Source organism: Pteropus vampyrus, unplaced genomic scaffold, assembly GCF_000151845.1.
Source record: "Pteropus vampyrus isolate Shadow unplaced genomic scaffold, Pvam_2.0 Scaffold213, whole genome shotgun sequence".
NCBI lineage: Eukaryota > Metazoa > Chordata > Mammalia > Chiroptera > Pteropodidae > Pteropus > Pteropus vampyrus.
The window spans coordinates 3282489-3303914 of NW_011888994.1; the positions used below are offsets into that span (position 1 = coordinate 3282489).

The 21426-nt window shown below is 46.5% G+C and overlaps 4 protein-coding genes across 16 annotated transcripts in view; 3 read left to right on the forward strand and 1 right to left on the reverse strand.

Annotated features, from left to right (window-relative positions):
- SLC7A7 (solute carrier family 7 member 7) overlaps nucleotides 1-9755 on the reverse strand; it is a 30359-nt gene extending 20604 nt beyond the window's left edge. The window contains exons 1-4 of one of the 6 annotated variants that reach the window (XM_023538185.1): nucleotides 9645-9753; nucleotides 7902-7980; nucleotides 6857-6978; nucleotides 1804-2346 (exon numbers count right to left, since the gene is read on the reverse strand). In XM_023538185.1, coding sequence (XP_023393953.1) covers nucleotides 1804-2302 — 499 coding nt within the window. In that variant the 5' untranslated portion in view covers nucleotides 2303-2346; nucleotides 6857-6978; nucleotides 7902-7980; nucleotides 9645-9753. Of the gene's footprint in view, nucleotides 1-1803; nucleotides 2347-2732; nucleotides 2749-2973; nucleotides 3055-6856; nucleotides 7541-7901; nucleotides 7981-9644 lie in introns of those variants that run through there. The other 5 variants (XM_023538184.1, XM_023538186.1, XM_023538189.1 and 2 more) reach the window with 5 other exon arrangements.
- A 2995-nt stretch (nucleotides 9756-12750) lies between these two features.
- On the forward strand, nucleotides 12751-15903 carry MRPL52 (mitochondrial ribosomal protein L52). 8 transcript variants are annotated; one of them, XM_023538191.1, is made up of 5 exons: nucleotides 12774-13164; nucleotides 13258-13315; nucleotides 13391-13458; nucleotides 15279-15350; nucleotides 15729-15838. In XM_023538191.1, exons 1-5 carry the CDS (start codon nucleotides 13026-13028, stop codon nucleotides 15836-15838), a joined length of 447 nt encoding a protein of 148 aa, XP_023393959.1. In that variant the 5' UTR covers nucleotides 12774-13025. The 8 variants fall into 8 exon arrangements, with proteins under 8 accessions (XP_011371077.1, XP_023393959.1, XP_011371070.1 ...); XM_011372768.2 differs by having other exon boundaries at nucleotides 13018-13164; nucleotides 13255-13315; nucleotides 15279-15343; nucleotides 15729-15903; XM_011372769.2 differs by having other exon boundaries at nucleotides 13069-13164; nucleotides 15279-15343; nucleotides 15729-15903.
- Nucleotides 15904-17745: 1842 nt separating this feature from the next.
- Nucleotides 17746-21426, forward strand: part of MMP14 (matrix metallopeptidase 14) — a 12802-nt gene continuing 9121 nt past the window's right edge. The window contains exon 1 of the mRNA XM_011372777.2: nucleotides 17746-18140. Coding sequence (XP_011371079.1) covers nucleotides 18036-18140 — 105 coding nt within the window. The 5' untranslated portion in view covers nucleotides 17746-18035. The remainder of the gene's footprint in view (nucleotides 18141-21426) is intronic.
- LOC105300519 (39S ribosomal protein L52, mitochondrial-like) lies at nucleotides 18643-20869 on the forward strand. The gene is made up of 3 exons (XM_011372776.2): nucleotides 18643-18764; nucleotides 20245-20309; nucleotides 20695-20869. The coding sequence occupies exons 2-3, from the start codon at nucleotides 20265-20267 to the stop codon at nucleotides 20845-20847; spliced, it is 198 nt and encodes a 65-aa protein (XP_011371078.1). The 5' UTR covers nucleotides 18643-18764; nucleotides 20245-20264; the 3' UTR covers nucleotides 20848-20869.

Sequence of the window (21426 nt, forward strand, 5' to 3'; positions counted from 1 at the left end):
GAGTTCTCAGCATCTGACTTGTCCTAGGTGTTCATTAAACAATGGCTGAAGGAAGAAACTCATGAATCATATGTCCCTAAATTCTCACAATCTTGGCTACCCTCCTAACCTCTCCCAGATCTCTATGTGCTTCTGAATTTATTAGAGATAGAACAAAGTCCCATAAGCAGCCAAGAAAGATAGTAATAATTATCATAATAATTATCAATATGTTACATTTAAGTCATGATTTCTGGTTTTCACTGAATCTGATTTCATTCGTACAGTAGCCTGGAAGTAAACAGTCACTGCGACTTGCCTAAGGCCACACAGCTATTGAGCCCAGTCTCAAATAAAAGTCTGCTGCACTTTTCACTTTACCAGAGTTGTCTCAAATATATGCCAGAAATCCATGCACAAAACTCTGTCTTCTATTCACTGGGGATCTCTGCAGACTAATCATCACTGCGATTACTTTGCACGTATTCGTACAGGGGTGTACATGTGTACGTGTACGTGAGTGTACAAGAGTTGGAGTACATCTCTATTCCCAAATTAGAAGCAGTAAATTAAAAAAAGGTGACTGATGGAGGTGACATGATGCCAGAATCATGGAATGACATCTGTCAGAGATGACAGAGATTGAAATCATAAAAGAATAAAACCTGATGAACTGAAGTCAGGCCAGCAGTCTGAGGCCAATGAAGAAGCAAACATTCATCTCTACCCTGGTGGCCTGAGAAGGCCTCATAATCATACAAGAATTGAGACATGCGATAGTAACCCCAAGTCACCAAAAGAAATATCACATTATTAGACAAGCAGATACATCGTTGGTTTTAAAGAGATTTCAACAAAGATGGTTGAAATAAGAAAATTCCGGTGTTTAAGGGGATGCAGCCACTTAGAAATTTTACTTAGAATAACCCTTACTCTACACAAAATGTGACTAAATACCCACATTCAAGGGGCCCCCAAAATTGATAGATCCTAAAATTAGTTTCACCAGTAAGTCAACCTACCAGATCATCTTTAACAGTTTTCAGAATCTAGCCCACAGTGGAAACTCATGCATACGCAAAAAGATATTCACTGGAGTATTATTTGTAAGATTGAAAAACTGGAAACAACTTAAATGGCCATTAACAGTAGACTGATTAGTTAAATAAACAATATCCTTAAAATTAACTTGGAATAACATGAAGTATTTTTTTAAGTAGATCTATAATAGAAAAGAATGTCACTGATAAATAGTAGAGAAAAAGAAAACGATAGAATTTTATGTATACTATGCTCCCATTTTTGTAAAAAGAACAAAACTACATCTCCTGAAGGAGCAAGAAAAAAATCAGGAAGAGCACACAAACTGCTAATGATGCTTACCATGAGAAGCTGGGTGAAGGTAAAAAAAAAATGTTCTATACATTGATACTGTTCAAATTTTCACACAAGGCATACATTAATTTAAAAAAAAAAAAGTCTATGGCCATGCCACCCTGAACAAGCCGGATCCCGCCTGATCTCGGAAGCTAAGAAGAGTCGGACCTGGTTAGTACTCAGATGGGAGACTACCTAGGAAGGTCAGATGCTGTCGGCATAAAAAAAATAAATAAATAAGGGATCGTAAACTGACAAGGTCCTTGCAATCTGTAAGGTCAACCAAGGATTGCCTCGCCTAAAAAAATAAAATAAAATAATTTTTTAAAAAAGCATTTGTCAGAGGCATGCATTCCTTTCCATCTCCTTCTTACTGGCTGACTGGATTCACATGTGGGCCTCTGCCCTGGCGCTCCACCCAACATCTCCTGCCCCAGCCCCACTTACAGATACAGGCAGCAGCCAGGAGGCGGCCAGCAGCATAGGGAGCGAAGCAGCTAGGGAAAATGGGCTGTACCATGTAGTTGGCAAAGGTGATGGCGATTATGGCCTGGCTGGTGGGCTCAATGATGAGGAGAGAGGTCCAGAGTCGGATGAAGGCAAGGAGCCCCCCGAAGGCCTCGAGGATATAGGCATAGCTGGCCCCAGACTTCTTAATGGTGGTGCCCAGTTCCGCATAACAAAGGGCTCCAAAGACAGAGAAGAGGCCCCCCACAGCCCAGATGACCAGGGAGAGGCCGAAGGAGGCACTGTACATGAGCACGCCCTTGGGGGACACAAAGATGCCTGAGCCAATCATGTTCCCCACAATCAGGCACACCCCATTCAGCAACGAGATCTCCTTCTTCAGCTTCACCTGCTCGGGCCCTGAGCAGGTCTTCTCATCCAATGGGGTGGCATCCCCAACGTGCTGGGAGGCCACTTCATACTTAATGCCGTCAACCATGGCGGAGGAGAAGAAAGACTTCACCAGCTTTCTGGCATTGCCCTCTAAGAAAGAATGATGGAGATATATATCAGGTGGTTGGCAATTGCATAGAACCCTCTCCCATCCACCATGTCAGAGAACTCTCTCTTGCCTTCCACCTCCCATTAACCTCTTCTTCTCATACTGGCTCAACAAAACAACCCAAACTTGAATTTTTAAGGAAAGGCACTCATCCCCAGAGAGAAAGCATCTGTCTCTCATTGTGAGGATGGTGCTGCCTACCTGATTTACAAAATAGAAAAATAAACCATGGTTCTATCTAAGTCTGCTGTGATAAGGGACAGGAGGATTAGGCAATCTGGCAGTTCCCAGGTGTAACTATGATTTGAGCTGGCATTTTTCAGCCTTACTCCAAAAAAGTCCATCTTCCCTCCAGTTTCAGGCTCACCTGTCTGTCACCTGTGCTGAGATGCAACCGGAGAAACCAACCTTACAAGCAAATAATCTGTGGGTTCTCCTCACAACACTGCTCTTTTTCCCCAAGGACACTTGCTAGCTCTGGCAAACTTAAAGACTTCAGAGATCTCTTGCTGGAAACCCACAATCATTCCCCTACTCAGGCAGCATCCCTTAACAACCCTTAGGTGAAGTCTTCAGTTCTAGCAAAGGCCCCAGCAGCCCCACTCCACCTTGAAAGAAGACAGGCTATTCTCTTTTCATTGCTTCTCCTTTCCCAGTCTCTAGCGTTTCAGAACTCCTGCCATCAAATCCTTCACATCGGCATAGTTGTATCACCCAAAAAGTATGAATGAGAGAAGTGTGATCCAAATGTATAGCCTAACCTAGAAATGGTTGCAGTCAGCTGATGACCACTACCCAAATAGGACTTGTTGCTGGACAGACAGCACCCAAAGCTGAGGCCAAGAAACAGCTGAAGAGGGGCAGCTGATGCTGGGCACCGCAGAGCAGCAGACAGCTGAGAGAAAGACAAGCGAGGCTCGCCAAGCAGATGGAGAGATATCAGTGCTTAGAGGCACTGGGAGAAGAAGTGATTGGACACCGCAGCAGCAAAAGGGGGTACGGGCAAGTGAATAGGGCTGAAGGAGAGGGTGGGAAGCACACTCACTACCTGGCCAAGAGTGTAAGCAGGCTCCTGCGATGGCAGCAGCCAGCGGAGGTCAAAGAGTTGTGTTCTGACGGCTCCTCCTTCTCAGCCAGCAGTAAAAAAGAATGGCTAGGAAAGTGCTTATGAATTTAAGTTAAATCAAGGAGTCAGGAAGGGCGGAGGGGGTGAGGGCGGGGGAGAGGAGTATTAAGCAACTATCTGGGTCCAAGGTTCACTAGCCCTTCACCTCCGCAAAAAGGGCAGCTAGGAGCTCTGGGCTCAGCACTTTCTGTGATAAGAAGGTGCTCCCTCAGGGATCTCCTTTGACAGAAGACAGAAGAAAGGACCATCAGGTTGGTGCCGCTCTGCAGCCCAGGGCAAATTGTCCCAGAGCAAATTAGCCCTGTTCCAGGACAGGGCAGTAGCTAAGAAAGAATGCATAGCCCTCTCTCCTAGTCTTTCAGGCTCCACCCTAGGCTACTTCTCTCTCTTCTCAAACAAGAAAGGCAGGAGAATTGCACAATGTGACACGAATGGTTGTTCACAAGCTGAGATTAGAGGAAATGTGAGTGCAACCCACGCATCTCGTGATTGACCGTCCTAAGAGAACTCTGCACACTTCCTCACACACATTGAGGGGTGGTTGCCCCTAAACTTGGTCCATTACCCCAAGGCTGAGCCTCAAGCTATTTCCAAGGAAACAAGGTCAAGAAATGACACTCAAAACTCTGGCTGCATCCCCACACCCACGTGTGACCTTTCATCCTCAAGAAAACATACTAGGATCTTTGGGGTAAGCATAATTCCTATAAACACTGTTCCCAAATACAAGTTTACTCCGATTTCCTAAAAATATGAGGAAATAAGATTTCACTGAGCTATCCTGGACAAGCCCAGAACAGAAAGAAGTTGAATATTTTTTGGAAATCACAGATTATTCCACCTTTACAGTCTATTTAAAACTGGTATTTTGAGTCCTTGTACTGAAAGACATACACTCTATCCATTCTGAAATCCAACTATCTGTCCCTTCTCACACCCTTTCTAAACAAACCTCTTTGGTTATTCTAAAACCACAGAATGAAGATCTAAAAACCCTAGGGGGCCTTATCTGTACTGTACACCATCCCATCCTAGCCCCTTAAACTCTTTTTTTCACGGAGAGAGGGATCCACGTGTTGGCCTTCTCAGAGAAAATGCTTCTCCTAAGCCACCCTCACAAATGTCTGAAATCTGTGGATGAAAAAAGAGATTCTATGGAAAGTAACCTCACAGGGTAATCTGATCATAAATTCCTAACAGGGCAGGTCATGATGGGTAGTCATGCCCCAGGCATATAACTTCTTTGGTCAAAGGTTTATCTTCAACTTAAGCAAGCCCTGTAAGATGTTTCTGTGCATGTAGGTGCCCTTCAGGGGCCTCCTTCTAAGAGATGATCACCCTCAAGAGAGCACTTAATCTTAACCTGTAATCTGATCCCTGCCTTGCTTTCTCCCATCTCCGTGTAATCTTCCTAAGGTCCCCTCTTTAATTTCAAATGCATAAAAGAAACTGTAAAACTGTTATTCTCGGGAGCATTTGAGATCTTGCTCCCCAGAATATGTTGTCAGTTTGTCTCAAACTCATAATAATTCTCTACAGGTTTGGACCATTCTTAAGTCAACAAATCCATCCAAAGGAGACTTCTTTTCTTCCAGCTCCCCCCTAAATGCTCCTAAATATAATAATAATAGCTGTCATTTATTGAACACTTAGCCAGGCCAAACACATTGCTAAGCACCTAAATGCTTTATTAAGTCCTCCCTGCAGCCCCTTAAGGCAGGTGCTAAGTCCCATGTCAGAGTGCCAAACTAGTGAGGGCACTGGCTAGGCTAATCACGAGAGCCCAAGCTCTTAACTGGCACTGTGCTACACCCCAACCTTCCCACCCCCTCCAACCTACCCAGCCTCTAGGACTTCTTCAGATGCTTCCCTAATCAATTAACTGGGGGAGGGTGTGATTAAATTAAAAAGGAAAGCCTCTGCCCTCCTTCAGCCAGAAGCCTAGACTATCCAACAAAGTCCATCTCCTTCCTGGTGCTCCTCCCCTTTCTCATCCTTTTGCAGGCAATGACAAGTCCTCCTGGCAGCACTGCAATTGCTAGGGTGCCCACTTCTTAAAGCAAACAAGACACGCGGAAATACATCATCACGCCTGCCCTTTTAAGACCAAATTCACTGGCACCGAGGGGTGGGCATGTGTCCTAATGGGACGTTAAAAAAAAAAAAAAGGGAATGAAGGAGGGATAAAGGAAGGAGACCGTGTGAGGGAAAGTGGGGAGAGAAGAGTGTCAGGTTTAGTTCCCGGTTAGTAGTATCTGAAAAGTGAAGTCCCAGTCCTGGAATCTAGGGACAGAAACCCAAACTCTGGCAAACAGCATACCCTAGCGGCCTGACCAGGAAGGGCTAAGGGTAGAACCTCCTTCCTAGCCTACTCTTCACTTGGCCCACACAAACGGGGTAGGGGGCGGTCCTTCACAGAAAAGATAGCCCCTCTTTTCTCAATCACTACCTAGCACCAGAACCATGGGCAGAAAGGCACCATCTTTGGCAGCTCCCATTCCTCCCTGAGACTCTAGCTCATGGGTTAAAGCTTCCACCAGTCAGGCAGCGTGGGACAGGCAGGACCTCTTCTAAAGGGCTCTTCTGCCCCAGGCTTTACAAAAGAACTCTGCAGAGTCTGGAACCCTATGAAATGTCAATGTTCCTGATACGCAGCATCCTTTGTCTCCTTCCCCTAGTGCATTCAGGACCTAGTGATTACAGGACAACACACTCATCCTATAGCCTGTAGGAGAAGTTTCAGATTCAGGGGTTCAGGAAATGCAGGCAGCAGGGCCCCCAGCATGCCTTGCCTGGCACAGCAGCCAGTGGAGCCCCTCGCCCTGACCCTACCCATGAATGGCAACACCAAAAGACACTTCCTCCAGGAACCAGCACACAGTTCAGGGTCTTGGCTCGTCTGTCAAGCTCAGGGAGCTAGATGTAAACAGACACTTTCTCCCCCAGAGACCCTATGCCCTGCCTTTCTAACTCCAACTAGTCTGTGCTACCTCCCCTAACAACAGCAACAGAAAACAGATAAACTCTGGTACAGCTAGATTGCCCCATCACCCTAAGCTGGAAGCTCAGCTCCTCCCTCCTCAGTTCTCCATTTGGTTTTCTATATTCCACTGTGGCTACGACCGTCCCTTAAAAAAAAAAAAAAAGAGTGAAACAAAAAAGAAATTGTTTACTTCTGTGGCCAGGTCTACCACTTAGGTAGGGCTGAAATCTCTGGGCAGAGGGCTCTGCCTAGGGAAGGCCAGGGTTGGTACCAGGAAATAAGAGGCTCTTGGGTCTCTATTCAGTCAGTTTTCAGGATTCTCATTCCATCCTCCTCCTGCACTTCCCCTCGCACCCGTTGTCCCCCGTCTCCCACCTCTTACCTGTCCAGAGACCTTTGGGCAGGTTCAAGGAGGAGGGGCTACCAGCACGCTGGGGGAAGGGGGAGGGGAAGGTGCTAGGAAGGGGCACCGTGGTATGGCTGGAGCTGCAGCAGCTGTTGACTCTGAGAAGCAGAAAAGGCAGAGGGTGACGGACCGAAATGGAAAACAGGAAAACACATGTGTGACTCTGGCCGGCAGCGGGGAGGAGCTAGGAGGACGGGCTGGAGCTGGGACCCAGAGGACCTCATGCCTGCCCGCCTCTAGGCACCTTCTCCACTCTGAATCTCGGCTCCTCCTCTTCCCTACCTCAGCCCCTGGACTTCCTTGTTGCCCTACATTTACTGAGCACTGGAGCTCTCCCAGCGACTTACTGTGCCCTCCGGATGCCCTTTACAAATTCCCCTCCCCCCTCCTCCTCCCCGCATTGCATTTCCTGTGCATCTCCCACGCGATGAATACTGTCCTTTGGTCCCGCAGAGGGTTTAGGATCCATAGACCTCTGCGGTCCCATCCCAAGAATCTCAGTGCCATTTCAGCACCTTTGCAAAGCAATGCATGCCAAGGAAGGCCAATTATAGGGGTACAGTCCAGCGCACAGCCAAACACTAAGCAAGCTCACTCACAGCTCCGTTCTTGACTGGTTCAGGTGATGTGAGTGTTGCCAAGAAAGGCCAGCCAAGGGGGTCTGAGCAAGCCCTGGCACAGGGCTAATGAGTTGGCACCCCTTTGAACTAGAATTATTTAAATACCTGTTGAATGTTTATTTAACGGAAGTGGGCAAATATTTTCTCAGAATAAAAACTGCTAGCTTTTTTTTCTATTCAAAATTAGAAGTTATTACATGAATTCACTGCATACAACTCTCTGAAGCAGACAACTTCTCCGTAGGGATATTAAACCATTTAAATGTGGATAGAGCATAAATCTCTCTTAGGGAGCGGCACTTTATAGTGCATGGTGCATTCTCAGGATTCCAGCTGTGACTGCTGCCTTTAGGAAACTAAATGCCAGTCACAGGGCTAGACCATGCAACTTATACCTCTACCTGTGTGTTGCAAGATTATTCTGGAGGCAGGAGGTCCAGGAAGTAATTGTTAAGGATCTCTCAGTGGATAGGAGCCAACCTACAGTTCACCAAGAGACATAGACAGAAGTCAGAGTTCACTGCCACCAAATGTCTGAATTACTCCAAGAATAATTTAGTGCCCTTTTAGACCCAGGCTGCTGCCCAGCTGGCCTGCCCCTTAATCTACTCGGTTCAAGTCCAAATTTTAAAGAGGGAAGTCTTAGGAAGTCTAAAGCTGACCTTCAGCTCTGGCCCTTGCTCTCTCTCACTCCACTCCAGCCACACTGGCCTCCCTGCTGTTGCTGCACAAACATGCTCCCAACCAAGACCTTTTGCAATTGTTGTTGCCTCTGCCTAAACAATCTTCCCTGAGATGTTTCATTCTTCCATTCAGGTCTGTGCTTAAACATCACCCTATCAGAGGCCTTCCTGAGGAGTCTCTGAAGAAGCAACTTGTAAGTTTTCTTCAATGGCAGTCACTACCACCGGGAGTTCCTTTGTTAGTTGTCACCTCCCGCACTAGAATGCAAGCACCACCAGAGCTTTATTCACCCTTATAGCCAGTACAGGGTACATACAGACAGTCAAGAAATGTTTGCTGGAAGAGTAAATGAATGAATGAACAATTCTATTCCCCCTAAACTGATTTCCCAGCTGGCTGGGATCTAGGAATGTCCTTGAACTTGCCCTTCAGGCCCACCTATGCTGCTGCTGTTCTGGCTCCTAAACAAGAAGTATTTGGAGATATTCCTTTTGACAGTTATGGGTTGAAGGGAAGGGGAGGATATAATTTTCAGTCTTACTGGGAGGGCCAGAACGGTTTAAAACAGATTTTTTTGTTTCATTAATGGGAAAACAAACAAAAGGCCCTCATCTAACGTGCTTTCCACTTTCAGGAAAGCTCTCGGTGCTCGGTCCCACACCCAAGCTCAGGTGACCCGTCTGGATGCGGCGAAAGCAAAGTGCGACCGCCGCGAAGCGGTGAAAGTGCAGAGGAGAAGGCGGAGGGAGGCGAGCGCTCAAGTTCACGCAAACGCAGGTGGGTTCCAGAAGAGTGGAACCGCTTGAGCGTGAACTCTTCCAAGAATCCCATCCCGGGTTCCCCACCCTCAGCTGTCTCTGCCATTCCCGGAGGGCCTCGACCCCTTCCCACACCCCCGCCGCGCCCACCCAGCGGGCTCGCCACGCTTCACCTTTGCCCCCCTCTCCCACAACCCCCACGCCGTCTCCCCTTAGTTCCCTCTTTCGGCCCCCACTTCCGTGTCTGCGGCCCTAAGATCTAGCCTGGCCAAACCCCGACCTTGCCCTCCATGTCCATCTGAAGAGCTCGGTGGTCCCTGGTGTCTAGGTGTAGCTGCGGAGGCCGAACCGGGTTCTACCTTGGGGAACAAGCACCCCACTCCACCCGGAGTCCCCTGCCGTTCCCTCTACCTGGCTAACCAGCCCCGCCCCTCCTGGGCTCCAGGAAACGCTAGAAGAGTGGGTTGTAGTGGGCGTCGGCGAAGGGTGCAAAGAACCAAAAGACCCCGCAGCCCGCTCCCCTGCCCTCTCCTCGCTCTGGCACAGGTGCGCTGCCCTGAGAAATGAAAATGACCACGGCTACTCTTCGACGCGTCCTCCGCCCCAGGTACGCTCAGCTTCCTCTTCCCTCCCTCCCAATCCAACTCGAGCTGGCAGCCCGACGAGGGTCTGAGCGCGAGCCTCAAACCCTGGCAACCCCACCTCTAGCCCCGAGACGCTCGTCTGAAACTCTGGAGGGACTCTGGACTGCAAAGCCCCATGGGGGTGAGGAGAGGGAGCAGCGCCCGCTTGGAGCCAGGGAGGGGTCTCCCGGAAGGGCGTTCCCTCTACCAAGGTTCTCAACTCCCCGCCCCCTCTGGGGAACTGTTGCATCAGCTTCCAGATCTCAAATTAGAGAAAGTGGTCTCCACTAAACCAGGAAGGTGTCGAGCAGTAGAGGCGCCGCCAGGAGGCAGCACTTAACAAAAAATGTCCGGGCTGAGGGTGGCCGGGAGGCTGGGTCACCAAAGCACCTTTCATCTGAAGAATCTTAGTAGCAGTGTGGTCTCAACAATAGAGAGATTTGCTGGGATAATTCAAGAAAAAGGATCTGGAAATGCTTCACCACGTTTTAAAGCTAAAAGGTAATTCGTAAATAACATAATTTCCTTTTATATACCTTTTAGACAACCCAGCTTTGGCATTTTTTAAAGCTGACATTGCCACTCTGCAGAGATTCACAGAGAGCCACCCACCTTCACGACCAGTCTGGTGGAAAGGCACACAGCTTTAAGAGACTTCCCAGCTATCAGACAAGAAAAAAAGAGTGTAGCCTGAGGTCATAATTTACCCATCTTGAAGCTGGGTCATTTACCGCAGAATTTAGCCTGTACTGATTTAGCAGGGATTTGACAGCCATTGGAAAAGAAAAGGAATATGTTACAATAAATTATGTAAGTAATAAGAAAATAATATGCAAAGGAATGTATTGTGTGAGTGCGTGGTTTACAGCCATTAGTTCCCACACTTCTTGCTGGGAGTGACAGTGATTTGATCTTGAGCTGCTCTAAGAAGGAAGATAACATGAAATAAGACACTTCCCAAATAGTTCCCTCTTCCTAAACCTTAGAATTTGGTCACAAGCTTCAAAAAGGGGAAGAGGATGCAAATGAGGTGGAATTGGCAACCCAGAGCCAGCTTCATTTATGCTTTTTCTCCAACATCATCATTATTCATCAAAATGGTTAAAAAAGCCCCTAATTTCCCAGAACAGTGCACTTGTAAAAAAAAAGTCACTGTATACAGACATGACAGAAGGATATTTGAATAAACATAATGGACAAAAACATGAGCTGATAACCAAATGTTAAAGCCAAATACAGGCCATGATGTCCTTGAGAGGCAAAGGAGTTAAAAAGAGGGAAGACATGAAGTTCAGATTCCTGCTGCTTCCCATTGCTCTTAACTCTAGCTTTTGCCAGATGAACTCCAGAGGTTGAAAGACATCTAGTTTGGGATGCTAAAGCTGCTTTCCTGTGGCTTATGAATCTGATGAAGTCATTGAGGAGTGCTGTCCAAGTGCCAGACCCCTCCCCTGCAAGTGTTCCATGAGGTCTCTGAGAATGCCGATGACGTTAGCTGTCAGCACTGGTGTTCTTTCTCTGTCTCAAAATCCTAACCCATATTTCCTGCTATTTATAATGCATGGATTGTCCCCCTGCCACATCAAACTAACTGAGTCAAAGGCTAAATTTGTCTTCCTTCCAAAGACCTTTCCCCTTCCAAATTTCCCAGTTTTCCTAAACTTCCCATCCTGCCCCCAGAGTTCTCCAGCTCTAGCTCCTTGATTCACACATCTATTAAAGTATTGCATGTGTTCACTCCTGCATGTGGGGTTCATATTGTACACATTATTTGTTCACCTTAACACATGTATCCTTTTTTGTGATTTTGTAGATCAGCGGTATCCCCCTAGTGTGTGAGCTACTAGAATAGAGGAATGTTACTGGTTCAATTCTATGAAGACTATAAATATGTAACATTGGTGGTAGTGCCAGCCTGTCATCTTTCCTGTTGATCTTGACTGTTGACACTGAGGTTATTTTTCCAGACTTTGGCTTCTACTACTTGATTCCTCAACTATAAACTCTGTAATGGGATTCCAGTACTGTCTGCCTCAGCTATCTATCTCAGAACCAGCCAAAGGCACAAGATCCCAACTTGGGGAAGGTGTCGCTCAGTAGTTGTTACAACTGTAAAACAGTAAATTCACAGCCACATTTTCATTCAATTTCCTGATCTCTAAAAACTACAAGCAATCTATATAATGATTGCTTCCCGGACTGTCTTATCTACTTTACAGGTTTATTATGAAAATTGTATGAAATCATTTATGTAGAAGTATTTTGATAAGTGGAAATGAACTATTCGATTGTAAGATGATAATGGTACTATATTGTCTTATTTCCTTTGCTTAGCTTTTGGGCCCATCTGTTGGCTTATAGCCAAGGTTCTTTTATTCTCATGTCTTCTAGTTCGGCCCTGGCCTATACTATTCTTATTGTTATTAAAACAGCTGCTTTTACTTCTTAAACTAGGATCTACCCTTCCCCTCTTTCAAAGCACAGATCAGAGCAACCTCCTGTGGAAAAACTTCCCAGTCTTGCAGAAGGAAATGATAAACTTCAAGATAGGCCATTACACCATTCCCTCACATTCCCCCAGTCAGCACATGTTTAAGTGTCTAGCCTAGAACACAGTAATGGGCACTTTCGTAGTAGCTTCACCGTTTATAAAGCATTTTCACATACATTATCATTCTTAAAATGTTTGCACAAATGTGATATATTAAGCTATTTTTTAATGAAAAAATTAAAGATAAATGACTTTCCCAAGGCAAGGAAGTAATAAAAGAAAAAAAGAGGGAAGGAGTCATAAATCTGTGTTTGCCACTTATTAGTAACTACTTCACATGGTTGCTGAAAAGATTATATTAGACGATGTTATGGTATCTCTTACAAAAATGGAATCAGATCTAAGCCCCTATACTTCTTCAAGGCCTTGACAGCCTACTCTAGATCGTTTCCATTACATGCTCACAAACAACACATACTTCCCTTCTCAGCATGCATCTCAGCTGTCATATTACAGTAATATGTGGTTATTTGATCATTGTCTTCTCTCTGTAGACTGAAAGCTGTATCAAAATGTCTGTCTTGCTCTCCATAGAATCTCCTGCGCCAAAAACAGTGCTTGTCACATAGAAGCTCTTCAATTTCGTTGGATAAATGAGTGAGCACTGAAACCCGGACTTTCTGATTCACTCTAGGTTTGACTCTTAAGCTGGGAAAAATATTTTACAGTGATGCGGCAGAAGATAGAATGAGGTAACATGTATGTTACTCCACTGAGGTAAAAGGATAAATCTCAGAGGACTAGAAACCGCTGCAGGAAGGTCAGGGAAACAGTTCAGAACGGTTCAGTCTGGGAAGGCACAACATTCACTGAAGATGTAACCACCATTGAGGATGCACACGCCGAACGACCGTTCTTTCCCAAAGCCCATCCGCAGTTTTGACCCTCTCTTCCGTACAATGACCCAAGATGGCGGGGCCCGTGGTGAAAACCACATTCAAGATGGCGGCTTCCTGCTTCCTCTGCAGAGTCTCACGTGGCCACATGAGCCACGCCCACTTCCGTCCTCTCGGCATCAGCATGGCAGCTTTAGGTACTCTGCTCTCTAGTAAGTGGATATAGAGTCCATGGGCTCGAGAGCCCGCGGGGGCGCGCCTGGGACTCTTGAGCTGACTGCATCTCTGCCCTGGTTTCCCAGCAGGTATCCGGAGGCTGCACTGCAGCGCGGCAATTCGGGCGGGCAGCCAGTGGCGACTCCAGTGAGTGCAGGTTTGGGGGAACCTGGGGAGCCAGAGATGTGCTATGTCCTAACCAGACTGTTTTTCTCCACCCAGGCAGGGCCTGGCTGCCAGCCCCTCCGGCTACGGGCCCCTTACGGAGCTCCCAGACTGGTCTTACGCGGGTGAGCGCTGATCTGGCAGTTAACTACTTCGGAGAGGTTCACCCAGAGAGAACGCCCCCAGGACAGAGCGGGGGTTGGACGTAGTGTCAAGGTTGGGGTGTATCTGAGTGGACAACGTATTGAACTTTATATTTGGATTTGGAGGGAAGAAGCCTTATTGTTTATTTTGTAAATTACGCCCATGGACAATAAAGCTAGACGGGATCTTTTTGGCTTGTGCAGATAAGCAGAAGACAATTCTGACTTGGGAAGCCCCCAGGGAAGGGAGTGACAAGACTTTGACGTTTCTCAAAGGGGGACGTGGTTCTTAAAAAGTTAGGAAGAACCGCCCTTCTGTGTGGTGAGTCCATTTTTGAGAATTTGGTACCAAATGCAGGAAGAGCTCCTTAAAAAGCTGCCTAAATGAGCGACTCAGAAAAAGGGTTATAAAAGTAAGGATTGAGGATGGTGGGCTCCCTTCAGAAAATTCTCTTCCCTTTACTTTAAAAATAAATAAAGAAAAGAAATATAAGCTGTAGAAGAGAGGGACCTTAGAAAAGTTGAAGCCACTCGACAGCTCCCTATGGAACTCCAGTTTATAGGTGGGAAAATTGAGGTCTACAAAAGTTATCACCCACTAGGTAATGGCAAAGCCAGGACTAGAACTGGGCAGAGGTCAGGCCTTCTTCAACAGTGTGGAATCCTGAGTATCAATACTCTATTGAGTTTTATAGGAGTGTTATCCTGTTTAATCAAATACTTGGAGGAGAGAGGCGAAGATTTTTTTTTTACTTGTTACTTACTGTAGGAAGACTGGAATCGATTCTTAATCCAGGCTTCTCTACTTGCTAACTTTATGGGTCTTAGACAAGTTACTTAATTGTATTTCAGTTTATATATCTGTAAAAGAAGAATACCTACCTCATATGGTTCTCGGAGAGATAAAATGAAACAACCAATGTAAAGCACCTGGCATACACAGTACTGGTTCCCTTTACTAATAAATGCTCTCTTATCCATCTTCAAACTTTTGGGGAGTGTTTTCACTGTTTTCTTTGTTGGAAGTGCCCTTTCTCTTCATCTCTGTTATAAACTACTTGAGATACTGCATCTTTTTAGCAGGTCCGCAGATATTTATGCAATTTTTCGTATGTGCTCATGTGTCTGCACTACAGTGAAAGCTAGCGATACAGTCCCTGATCCCAAGGAATTTAAAGTCTAGCTGGGAAAACTAAGTATGGATATTTTAAAAATTCAATGATAATACGTCAGTGCTCTGCCTCTTTTCAAAAGGATTTGAGATGGCTAAGGCTAAAAACAATGGTACAATAAATGTCCCAAGGCAAATAGATGAATATTAACTGATTTATATGCACTTCTTTCAGAAGAGAGAATTGAAGAGGTTAGAGAAGGGTTTCTGGGACAGGTAGGGCTTGAGGTGGACCTAAGGATGAGAATTTGGCTGGAAGTAAAGAAGTATGGATCTCATGGAGTGAGGTGGAATTTAGCAAAGACTCATGGTGAGCAGAACAGTGATCAGATTTAGTGGAGGGTTTCTTAAAATAAAACAGGAGATTCAGTGTCGGGAAGGACCTTAAATTCTAAGCTATTGAGAAGTGAATGAAATAGAGTAGGAACATGCCTAGGAGTGTATTCTTGGTGGTTCCGGGCATAATTCACCCTTGAAAAGGAGGAACATGTTTTAGGAGAATTAAGCTACAGAGGGTGTGAAATGGAGAAAAGGAACTAGAGATTGGTTCTTCCCTAATTTCTGTCAGTGTTTTCACAAGGTGCTACAGTCCATGTCTAACATTTGCTTTTTCTCTCACTTCCATCTGCAGATGGCCGCCCAGCTCCTCCAATGAAAGGCCAGCTTCGAAGAAAAGCCCAAAGGGAGAAGTTTGCAGTGAGTGGCTAGAGCCCCACCCAGGGCAACCTGCATGTTATTGGAGGGAGAAAATTTAAATCATAATTTGTCTTGAGCTGTTTTGGCACCTAAGCTAACATGTACCCCTCACACCAAGATTTCAACAGCCACAGATTTTAACAGTACTGTGAGAAGGGAGGAATAGAGTGGGGCACTCCTAGGACAGGAACCAGTCGTAGACATTTTGCCAGACATTTTACTGCTTTCCTCCTGCTTCCCAACCCTGGACCTGGTCCCGCCCCTTCCCCAGTCAGCAGTGTCACTTTCCAGCTGAAACCTCTGACTTTGATCTGTGAGTAAAAGGATATATGGTACAGAGCTCAAGCCCCAGATGTTATCCACACTGTTTTCCTATCTGTTTCAGAGACGAGTTGTGCTGTTGTCACAGGAAATGGATGCTGGATTACAGGCATGGCAGCTCAGGCAGCAAGAGAAGTTGCAGGAAGAAGAAAGGAAGCAGAAAAATGCTCTTAAACCTAAAGGGGCTGTACTGCAGACCTCACTACCAAGTCAATAAAAAGCAACTCCTATCTCCCTTCCCCAGCCTCTCTTTGGCTTTCTTTTCAGTCACCTAGTTGTGTCATCCCAGCCAGAGGAGAGCCTTTTCCCTGTCTATCCTCAGAGCAAAAGCATGGACACCAGTAAGATCACTGCCTGGAAGGGTTGGCTCAGTGCCCTCACACCTGGCTCCATTCCAGGTCAGCAGAATCTTGCTCTAGGATATTTATCCACTCCTTCGCATGTTATAAGACTGGCCCATCTATGAGTAGTAGCTACTCTGCAGACGTGGAAAAGTTGCAGCAGTTTTCTTTGTTTTAGCCAGGCATTCACGCCTTGAAGAGCCCATACACAGCTCAGGCTGTATGCAGTTATATATTTAATAAATGTTTTGATGAAAAAGACTTTCCAGCTGAGGTCCATTTCTTGACAAGCAACTGGTATCAGTTTTTCTAAACCAGATACATAGCCCAAGAGGATACCCCCACTGGGAAGGCTGACATGGAAAGAACCAGACTTGGGTGTTACATGTTCTAAAGATTTGGATCCTGAGGTTTCCATGGTTCAAACTGAATTCCAGAGGTTGGTTGGAGAGAGAGCTTGTCCTCCTGACCCCAATTTGTGTACGGAGCGCTGGAGGTACACAGTCTTCAAACAGTTACTGGGGAATAGGTTTCCCCCATATACCTTCCACAAACCTGTTAGCTGCCCCCAAGACCCCGAGAAACCTTTCATTTAATTGATCATGGCTCCTCCTGTGGATTCTGTGGGGAAAGTACTTTTGCTCCCATTACAGTACAGAGCACTGAACTTTTTTCCATTCTTATACCACAAACTTGTGTTAGTTCTTGGATCTCTAGGATTTCTGGAGCTTCCTACCTGACCTAATTTCTGTCCAGCCTCTGTTATTCCTTCTCTTGCTTTCTTTCCCTCCCTTCTAACCCCCAATACCTCCTTCCTCTCTAGCTGACCAGTGTAATTCTTGGGTCTTAGATTTCGCTGATGGTCGAATTTTCTGTCTCCCACACTTTTCCTGCTTCTGTTTTGCTGGATTTCCAGATATAGTTCTCAACTTCTTATCTGTCTCCCTTTCCCAACCTCAGCTTTAGCGTGCCCTCCCCATTCCCTGCTTACCTCCAGACCTTTTGTTCTCAGAGACTTGTCAGTCCCTGAAGGAGATTTTACCCTTTAAGGAATTACCTCTTTTCCAGTGTAGAGAACCAAACTCTAAAGTCCTAACTTCCAATCTCTTTTCTAACTACTCATCAAACTTGATTTGCTTTTCCCCAGATTCCATGGCCTTGCACCCCTTCCCTCCCCAGCCAGTCCTAATTTAAGGAGCAGCCAGACTGCAAATGGTGAAATAAAGGGAACACATTTTTCTACAAGGATGGGACCAGTGTGGTTGTGGGATTTGTTGGTGGGTAGCTGAGTTTTGTTATTGTTGCTTTAGGGGGGTGCGAGGCGGGGGGCGGGGGGGACAGAGACAGAGGTGGTTGTCAAGAATAAGGGACAAAAGGTTCAATTTGGTTGAGTCAGTTTCCAGCAGACGATTCCCTAACCCAGGTCTGAGGACATGGAAGACCCCCCACCACCATCCCAGACTCTGAACTTGTTTGCCCCAGCCACTGAGCTTCTCAGTACTTCCCACTCTGAGGTGAGATAAACGCTGAATACCAGAGGAATCAAGCCACCCAAAATATGCTTATGGGGGAGAAAGTCTCCCACATCCCGTCCCCTGAGTCCCCCCACAGCCCCCCGCTCTCGGCTGTGGCCTCAACCCCTTGGAGATTTTTTTTTTTTTTTTTTTTTTTAACCGGGCTGTAATTGGATTCAGGCTGAAACAACCACGTCCGCACCGGGAAAGGAGGGCATTGGGGCGGGGGCGGAGGAGAGGCTGTGGGAGAAGGGAGGGACCAGAGGAGAGAGCCAGAGAGGGCTCGCGATCCAGTTCGCCGACTAAGCAGAAGGAAGATCAAAAAACGGAGAAGAGAGGACAAGCAAACAGGCGCTTTCAAGAACAATCGCCTCATCTCAAAGTGGACAGCGCTCTAGGAATCCAAATTCAGTGCCTCCCGAAGACAAAGGCGCCCAAGGGAGTGGCGGCGCGACCCCAGGGCTTGGGCCCCGCCGCGGAGCCCGCACGGCCCGGCTGCTCGAACGGTCGCGGACCATGTCTCCCACCCCACCGCCCGCCCGCAGTCTGCTGCTCCCCCTGCTCGCGCTCGCCACTGCGCTCGCCTCCCTCAGCTCGGCCCAAAGCAGCTTCAGCCCCGAAGTAAGTGAGCTCCTCCGGCCCTGCCCGGAGTCCTGCAGCCAAGGAGGCGAGGCCGGGGGTCTCCAAGGGGACAGCCCCATTCGGAGAGGAGGGCTCTCGGGGTCTCCGCTGCTCGGGCCTACAGGATCCCCTCCCTTTCCTTTCCCTCCTCATCTCCAAACTTCCGAGTCTATCCAACTTTGCCTCCTCCACCACCACTACCGCCCCGCCGCCTCTTTCCCACTCCTTTCCTTGGAAGAACTTTACAGCCGGGCCCAATCCTCACCCTCCACAATTCCCCCGGGCTCTAAGCTCAGCTCTGGAACCAGTTGGGAGCCTGATAAATGTTTGGACTCCGCTCAGACCCCGTGCTGTCCTGGTTTCTTGTCATGTGCAAGAGTTTGTTGTTTCTTCAACTTTCCAGCTCTCCCGCGCACTCCCGCGGGCGCTCACCGGCGCGCGCGCGGCCAGGGAGGGTTCGCGGGACAGCAGCGCGGCCCCGGCCCCCATCTTTTTGGCTTGTGCAGATAAGCAGAAGACAATTCTGACTTGGGAAGCCCCCAGGGAAGGGAGTGACAAGACTTTGACGTTTCTCAAAGGGGGACGTGGTTCTTAAAAAGTTAGGAAGAACCGCCCTTCTGTGTGGTGAGTCCATTTTTGAGAATTTGGTACCAAATGCAGGAAGAGCTCCTTAAAAAGCTGCCTAAATGAGCGACTCAGAAAAAGGGTTATAAAAGTAAGGATTGAGGATGGTGGGCTCCCTTCAGAAAATTCTCTTCCCTTTACTTTAAAAATAAATAAAGAAAAGAAATATAAGCTGTAGAAGAGAGGGACCTTAGAAAAGTTGAAGCCACTCGACAGCTCCCTATGGAACTCCAGTTTATAGGTGGGAAAATTGAGGTCTACAAAAGTTATCACCCACTAGGTAATGGCAAAGCCAGGACTAGAACTGGGCAGAGGTCAGGCCTTCTTCAACAGTGTGGAATCCTGAGTATCAATACTCTATTGAGTTTTATAGGAGTGTTATCCTGTTTAATCAAATACTTGGAGGAGAGAGGCGAAGATTTTTTTTTTACTTGTTACTTACTGTAGGAAGACTGGAATCGATTCTTAATCCAGGCTTCTCTACTTGCTAACTTTATGGGTCTTAGACAAGTTACTTAATTGTATTTCAGTTTATATATCTGTAAAAGAAGAATACCTACCTCATATGGTTCTCGGAGAGATAAAATGAAACAACCAATGTAAAGCACCTGGCATACACAGTACTGGTTCCCTTTACTAATAAATGCTCTCTTATCCATCTTCAAACTTTTGGGGAGTGTTTTCACTGTTTTCTTTGTTGGAAGTGCCCTTTCTCTTCATCTCTGTTATAAACTACTTGAGATACTGCATCTTTTTAGCAGGTCCGCAGATATTTATGCAATTTTTCGTATGTGCTCATGTGTCTGCACTACAGTGAAAGCTAGCGATACAGTCCCTGATCCCAAGGAATTTAAAGTCTAGCTGGGAAAACTAAGTATGGATATTTTAAAAATTCAATGATAATACGTCAGTGCTCTGCCTCTTTTCAAAAGGATTTGAGATGGCTAAGGCTAAAAACAATGGTACAATAAATGTCCCAAGGCAAATAGATGAATATTAACTGATTTATATGCACTTCTTTCAGAAGAGAGAATTGAAGAGGTTAGAGAAGGGTTTCTGGGACAGGTAGGGCTTGAGGTGGACCTAAGGATGAGAATTTGGCTGGAAGTAAAGAAGTATGGATCTCATGGAGTGAGGTGGAATTTAGCAAAGACTCATGGTGAGCAGAACAGTGATCAGATTTAGTGGAGGGTTTCTTAAAATAAAACAGGAGATTCAGTGTCGGGAAGGACCTTAAATTCTAAGCTATTGAGAAGTGAATGAAATAGAGTAGGAACATGCCTAGGAGTGTATTCTTGGTGGTTCCGGGCATAATTCACCCTTGAAAAGGAGGAACATGTTTTAGGAGAATTAAGCTACAGAGGGTGTGAAATGGAGAAAAGGAACTAGAGATTGGTTCTTCCCTAATTTCTGTCAGTGTTTTCACAAGGTGCTACAGTCCATGTCTAACATTTGCTTTTTCTCTCACTTCCATCTGCAGATGGCCGCCCAGCTCCTCCAATGAAAGGCCAGCTTCGAAGAAAAGCCCAAAGGGAGAAGTTTGCAGTGAGTGGCTAGAGCCCCACCCAGGGCAACCTGCATGTTATTGGAGGGAGAAAATTTAAATCATAATTTGTCTTGAGCTGTTTTGGCACCTAAGCTAACATGTACCCCTCACACCAAGATTTCAACAGCCACAGATTTTAACAGTACTGTGAGAAGGGAGGAATAGAGTGGGGCACTCCTAGGACAGGAACCAGTCGTAGACATTTTGCCAGACATTTTACTGCTTTCCTCCTGCTTCCCAACCCTGGACCTGGTCCCGCCCCTTCCCCAGTCAGCAGTGTCACTTTCCAGCTGAAACCTCTGACTTTGATCTGTGAGTAAAAGGATATATGGTACAGAGCTCAAGCCCCAGATGTTATCCACACTGTTTTCCTATCTGTTTCAGAGACGAGTTGTGCTGTTGTCACAGGAAATGGATGCTGGATTACAGGCATGGCAGCTCAGGCAGCAAGAGAAGTTGCAGGAAGAAGAAAGGAAGCAGAAAAATGCTCTTAAACCTAAAGGGGCTGTACTGCAGACCTCACTACCAAGTCAATAAAAAGCAACTCCTATCTCCCTTCCCCAGCCTCTCTTTGGCTTTCTTTTCAGTCACCTAGTTGTGTCATCCCAGCCAGAGGAGAGCCTTTTCCCTGTCTATCCTCAGAGCAAAAGCATGGACACCAGTAAGATCACTGCCTGGAAGGGTTGGCTCAGTGCCCTCACACCTGGCTCCATTCCAGGTCAGCAGAATCTTGCTCTAGGATATTTATCCACTCCTTCGCATGTTATAAGACTGGCCCATCTATGAGTAGTAGCTACTCTGCAGACGTGGAAAAGTTGCAGCAGTTTTCTTCGTTTTAGCCAGGCATTCACGCCTTGAAGAGCCCATACACAGCTCAGGCTGTATGCAGTTATATATTTAATAAATGTTTTGATGAAAAAGACTTTCCAGCTGAGGTCCATTTCTTGACAAGCAACTGGTATCAGTTTTTCTAAACCAGATACATAGCCCAAGAGGATACCCCCACTGGGAAGGCTGACATGGAAAGAACCAGACTTGGGTGTTACATGTTCTAAAGATTTGGATCCTGAGGTTTCCATGGTTCAAACTGAATTCCAGAGGTTGGTTGGAGAGAGA